This window comes from Fusarium graminearum, chromosome 1 (genome assembly GCF_000240135.3).
Source record: "Fusarium graminearum PH-1 chromosome 1, whole genome shotgun sequence".
NCBI classification, from domain to species: Eukaryota; Fungi; Ascomycota; class Sordariomycetes; order Hypocreales; family Nectriaceae; genus Fusarium; species Fusarium graminearum.
The window spans coordinates 572,647-578,780 of NC_026474.1; the positions used below are offsets into that span (position 1 = coordinate 572,647).

Below are 6,134 nucleotides of genomic sequence, written 5' to 3' on the forward strand. Positions count from 1 at the left end.
ATTCTCTCCTTTAACCTCCCATCTCTAACCTCCCTCCCACCTACAACAGTAAAAGAATGCGCCTCGCTAACATCTGCAAAAACCCACGCTTCTTACTAACAGCAACCTGTCTCATCCCCCCACGCACCATGACAACCTCACTCAAAAGCCAAAACATCCCACTCATCCTCCCCTCCGACCTCTCAGAAGAACAACTAAGTTCCTTCAAACCATTCAACGTACAACCCTCTATCCCCCCATTAAAACAAATACTAACTTACTCCCAGAACTGGGTCGACACACTGACATCCTCCCTCCGTCTCCAATCCACCCCTTCTCACCCCTTCCACAAAGACCCCTACGCTCTGCGCTCAGTAACAATCCAATCCTTCGATCTCTTCGGCAAACGTCTCGGCTTTGTAAAACTCACAGCCACCGTTTCTAACTCCGCAGGCGAAACGCTTCCCGCAGCCGCACTGCTCCGCGGACCTAGCGTAGCGATGCTATTCATGCTCATCCCCGACGAAGCACCAGAAGAGCGCTACGTCGTCCTAACAGTTCAACCGCGTGTTCCAGCAGGGAGTCTAAGTTTTGTTGAACTTCCTGCGGGTATGGTAGATGACGCGGGGAGTTTTAAAGGTGCGGCTGCGCAGGAGATACAGGAGGAACTAGGTGTTACGATCCATGAGGATGAACTGACTAATTTGAGTGAACTTGCTGGGTTGGACAAAAATGAGGAGGGACTTGCGCAGGCCATGTTTCCTAGCGCGGGAGGGTGTGATGAGCATATTACCATCTTTAGCTACGAGAAGCATCTGCCGAGAGACAAGATTCAGGAGTGGAGCGGTAGACTCACGGGGTTAAGAGAGCATGGGGAGAAGATCACATTAAAGGTTGTGCCGATGGGTGAGGTGTGGAGGGAAGGGGCGAGGGATGCAAAGTGTTTGGCTGCGTTGGCGCTCTGGAGGGGATTGAAGGATGATGGGAAGCTGTCTTGAGTTTATCGTATGTAGGTATCTGAGTGATCATGATATAGTGCATGCTGCAATGTAGTATAGAACAGACATCAAGAAACGGGGGGTATCTAAACTCTGTATCCGCTCAGCGGTTACTCTACCATGTCACACATCGACTCCATCTTGCCATCCTTTATAATATCCCACCCAAAATTATGTATAGTAATCCCGTTTCCCATGTATTTATCCCAAGTCTTCTTTCTGGCATCAACGCCGTTAATCATCCTGAAACTCCAGTGTATGCATCTCTGTCCGTATTATATATGCTTCCCATTACCCATCCCTTTTCGAGCCGAGACAAATGTTCTAATAAACATGTTAGTCAAAGACCCAAACTCCAGGTTAGTATACCACTCACACTGTGGCCAAACTGCGTAGCATGGGATCTTGCATCTCGCCTACGACACGATCGAGTAAAGCTCTCGTAGCTTTCTCTTCCCAACCTCCCAAACCGAATAATCTCAATGTCCAGTTCTCTATTCCTGGTTCTTTCGTATTAGCGCCTATTCTTATTCTCGTTTTAGATCGTCTGTCACACATACCGCATTCGATCATCTCGGCCAATGCCTTGCGCTTCTGCTGGGTGACGGGATCACTTCTCCAATTCTGTATCGGCAGCCAATCCACTCTCTCACAAATAAACTCTGCGCCCAGTCCAGATAATCGTCCAGGAACTCTCGGTATAGGATCGTAATCAATGCCAAGCTTGTCGCACATCTCCACAAAGGTCCTCTCGTACTCTATACACGCCGCACCAATCTCGGGCTTTCTATCCTCGCAGGGCAGGTCTGCTTGTTCAGGATCAACGTCGAAAAAATGCGGCCGAATCTCTGTAACCTCCAATTGACCGCCAGGCTTGAGGTGCTCGTATGCTTCAGCAAGCAAGGAATCCCAATCGCGCACGCCGGCGCCGGCAAGACTGCGCATGTGGATAAAGTCGTAGGTGCGTGCGGGCCAGGGATCCGTAGCGTCGGCGATCTCAAACGTCACGTTGGGGGGCACGTCTTCGGGGAGCAGGGCGCTGCTGAGATCGATGCCGAGGATGTTGACCTGGGGATACCGCTTGGCCATGTCGCAGGCCCAGACGCCGCTGCCGGCGCCCACGTCTAGGATCTCGAAGGGGTCTTGGGGGGTGTACTGGTCGAGGGGTAGTTTGGCATCGACGAGGCCGCCGTCGAGACATAATTGGTAGAGCTCGTGCTGGACGGCTAGGCGGTGGGCTTCGGAGGCGTCGTTGGGGGTGAGCAACTGGCCGGTGCCGTGGTATGTGTGGCCGTACTCGTAGATCAGGGGAAGAGCTTCTTCAGATATCGTCGAGTAGTTGGATGTTGTATCGCTAAAGTCTGACTCCGAGGTTTGATCGTCTTGAGAGACGTCGTCGACGGGGAGCCGCTTGACGGTATCGTTTTGTTTCGCCATATCGTCTGCCGCTAGTTGATTGAGGTCGTAGATGGTGGGAGAGCAGTTGTTGTTATTGTATTTCGAGTATCGTTCGTATCTCGCTTGGATTGGGACGAAAGATCGACAAGGGGGCGCCGGCGAACGGACATGGACCAACAAGCGAGTCTCGTGGCAGTGGAGTTTTGGGACAGAAGCCGTAGATATGTAGGTAGTTATGTCTGTATGAATATATACATGACGAAGAGAAATATCTAGAAGAGAGTGATTATTCGGAATTGAAGAGGGACGTTAATTAATTATTGACGACATAGAGAAAACATCCATGGTCATAAGAAGAAATCCAGATAAAAAGTAAAGAAAGAATTAAAAAAGGAGGAGATGGAGAAGGAGAAAAGAGAAGAAGAAGACGACGACGACGACGACGACGACGACGGAATTATTAATTTACAGAATTTGGATGGGATGGTAAAGTTACAGCAAAGAAACAAAGTGGAGGAGGCTAAGATGGTACAGTAGGAGTAGGGGAAGATCAAGGTCTAGGGGTGTTATCTACTCCATATCTGGTTGGTGATGGACGCTGGGAAGTATCGCGTACAAAACTTAGTTACTCCTTAGGCCTAGTACTCTGCAGGTATGCATTCGTATTCATAGTTATTGTCATTGGTAGACAAAGCCAAGAATGCTTCCAAATACTTTGACTCTCGCCATCTCCGCAAGCTTCGACTCGATATGCCTGTCGAGCTAAACAAGCTTCATCTGATCTCTCTCTACAAATTGCACTAAAACGGCCGCTGACTATCACTTCCGAATCAAGTGTAGAAAAAAAGAACTCAATACATGATCATCAAAAACACAACATGATATGATCGTACAGAGTAAAGATGGACATATACATCAGAGCTAAGACACTCACATCAAATTTCCAAGCGAGCCCTTTTCTCAATTGCAAAATACTACATCAATCTGTTAATTAGGTACTACTCCGGAAACTATCTTTGCTGAACCCTGATCCATGTCAAGGCCTCTCTCTCTTTTCCACCCTGTTCCTATCACTTTTTTCACTCCTTCTCTATTATATCTGGTTATTTCTTGAACCAACATAACCCTCCTTATCCAACCCTAGGTGTCTATCCGTTGGACCAACATTGTAATCTCGCGCAATTTAGCGGATCTCCGCGCTGCTGTAACTTGTGTCCCATGTCCCATGTCACGTCACGTCACTAAATAAATAGTCCGCCCAGTGAGTAACTAAACCCTTGTTCCCCGGTGTGGAAACCTCTTTTTCCCTCGTGGCCCCCTTGTTTGAAAGTGTTTTTTGTTCTAGACCTAGACCCTTTTTTTTTTTTCGCACTCGCTTCACATCAACAAACAAGACATATGTGTCCTATTATTTAACGCTAGGAACAATATCAGTACTAAATCCCATTTTCTCTCCGAATAGAGTAAAGCAAGCAAGACATACCTCACTGTCTTGGTAGTCATGTCATGCATAATCACATCACAATCCTTCATCACATACAGAAGAAACTACCTATGTACCCATGTCGACATGCGGCGCAGCGCGCAGCGCGCAGCGGAACGGCACGAAGGAACATGGAGTGGAAAACTTGTGTTGAACATGATCTGTCATGTCTTTTTACGATAAATGGCATGCATGAAGCTACACTCTCCCGAGACAGTAAAAGCCTTGGCTAGTATTGGCACGAGAGGTCGAATCTTTCATTAATATCGACAAGAACAAGTCCACTGGATGACCCTTGACTGACATTGAGAACCATTGGCCGATGACATTAGCACGAGACCAAGTATTGATGCTATTCAACACTAAAAAGTCCTAAGATAATAGAGACACGCACAGTAATAAAAAGGAACAGATAGAACAAGCCGACAGACAACAACGCCGATGCTATGACGCAACTGAACAAGGCCAACAAATTGAGACACCCATCAACATCCCTCGAATGTCTACCGATTCAGTAACATAGCATAATAGCCTTGGACAAAAGAGTTTGGGCATCCTTTCTGCTTGAAACATGTGCCTCTCGCCTTGTATTCTTGAAACTTGGCTCTTTTTGAGCCCACAATCGCCGCCGTTCCATTTCCCATGCAATACTGGTCCCATATTATCAAAAAAAAATCCAAAAGTAAACCTCTTCTGGGTTCCCTGTGAAAGATAAATTCGTGGTATCCCGTCATTGACCACCTCTCATTCGTTTCACCGTGCACTCACTCACTTCCCCAACCATCCCAACCAAGAAACAAAAAAAAAAAAAAAAAAAGTGTGCAAAACAGACTCGCCGCCTTCCATTATGCCTGATCCATTACCGATGCAAAAATGAAATGAAAAGACCATTGTCAAGCATTGCTAGCCTGCCAATCGCCATATGAATGATACAGTCCGGTTCTTCAGCAATCCCCCAGCTATGCAAGCACACGTAGCCATGTGCTGTACCCTTTGCAGCTCGGCTGGTTTTTCGACTGAACTTCCAGTCTAAATGTTGTGATTTGAAAGAAAAGAAAGAAAGAAAAGGCTGTCGTCCAGTCGTATCCGGGCTGTCAGCTTCTAATAAAGCCGACGCTATCTCCCAAGGTATCGCGTCAAGGGGTCGTGTATCGTGCGAACATGTAGTCAAGTGGTGTCGTTAGGACATCTCCTTCTTCACTCTGCGTTTACCTCCGCCTCTACCCTCCGCATGGTCATCGTCGGGATTCCATTCCTCGGGGTGGAAATTGGGGTTGCAGTAATGCGCTCGGTTCCAAATACTGTTCTTAAACGTATTGGTCGTCACCTGGAATGTCGAATCTGGAAAGCTGTTTTTGCCCTCGTCGTACTCCAATTGGACCGGGCTGAATCGGATGTGATAGCTGGAAGCAGCGGTTCGCAGAGGGAGAGAGTTTGGAGGTCCAGAGGGAGTAATCATGGCTGGACTAGGTGCTATCGCAGAGCTGCCGGATATCGAGGCGGGTGGTGTAGGAGGTTGAGGACTTGCCATGATGGCTGGTAGCGGAGGGGGTGCTGCTCGCGGTGCCGGCGTAGGCAAAGGCTCGGGGAAGGACGATATCCAGGGGCTTTGCTGTATGGGCGAGAAGGACTCTGCGGCACTAGAAGGTGGAGGTGGTGCAAACTGTGCGAGACCCCCCATACCAGCAGAACTGCTGAAGCCCGGGATGATGGACAAGGCATCAAAGTTCATGGTCGTGTATTGACCAAGATTGGCTTGATCGGTCGTGATGTTGGTGTTGTGCGTAAAACCGCTAACTCGAAGCACCTGCGTGGTCATCAACTTGTACAGAATGTCATAGTGGCCTGGTCGGTAGAGTAAGTAGATAATGGGGCCCAAGTCGGCCTCGTTCTGCCCGTTAGCTTCTTGGGGCCAGCGAAAATGGTTCACTTCACTGCCTAGGCTACGGTCGAGCATGGCAACCTCGAGGACAAAGCCGACGGGTTTGAGTAGGATCTGGACGAGGGCGGAGAGACTGATCTCGTCAATCTCACGGTTAGGGATATCGATCTGCTGAGAACAGTAACCCGCCACACCGTCGGTCAGAAAGGGTTCGTAAGTAGCAGGATCGTTCTTGATGAATGTTCCGACGAGGAGACGAAGGTAGTAAATCATGCTGTCCGAAGTTCCGGGCTCGTTCCACTTGTCCTGGTTCAACTGATGGGCGTACTGGGGGTTGGAGCAGACATTCTGGGCGACTTCTCTTAGAAAATCCAACACCTCGTCTGCCATTTCT

At 48.6% G+C, this 6,134-nt stretch overlaps 3 protein-coding genes across 3 annotated transcripts; 1 reads left to right on the plus strand and 2 right to left on the minus strand.

The window, feature by feature from the left end:
- The first annotated feature begins 71 nt into the window (after positions 1-71).
- On the plus strand, positions 72-1,053 carry FGSG_11699 (uncharacterized protein). The gene is made up of 2 exons (XM_011317491.1): positions 72-218; positions 267-1,053. The coding sequence occupies exons 1-2, from the start codon at positions 129-131 to the stop codon at positions 975-977; spliced, it is 801 nt and encodes a 266-aa protein (XP_011315793.1). The 5' UTR covers positions 72-128; the 3' UTR covers positions 978-1,053.
- Positions 1,054-1,252: 199 nt separating this feature from the next.
- FGSG_00179 (uncharacterized protein) lies at positions 1,253-2,414 on the minus strand (the record flags this gene model as incomplete). Its single annotated transcript, XM_011317492.1, has 3 exons — positions 1,253-1,301; positions 1,354-1,477; positions 1,538-2,414. The coding sequence occupies 3 exons, from the start codon at positions 2,412-2,414 to the stop codon at positions 1,253-1,255; spliced, it is 1,050 nt and encodes a 349-aa protein (XP_011315794.1).
- Positions 2,415-5,038: 2,624 nt separating this feature from the next.
- Positions 5,039-6,130, minus strand: FGSG_00180 (uncharacterized protein; the record flags this gene model as incomplete). Its single annotated transcript, XM_011317493.1, has 1 exon — positions 5,039-6,130. One exon carries the CDS (start codon positions 6,128-6,130, stop codon positions 5,039-5,041), a length of 1,092 nt encoding a protein of 363 aa, XP_011315795.1.
- Positions 6,131-6,134: the final 4 nt, after the last annotated feature.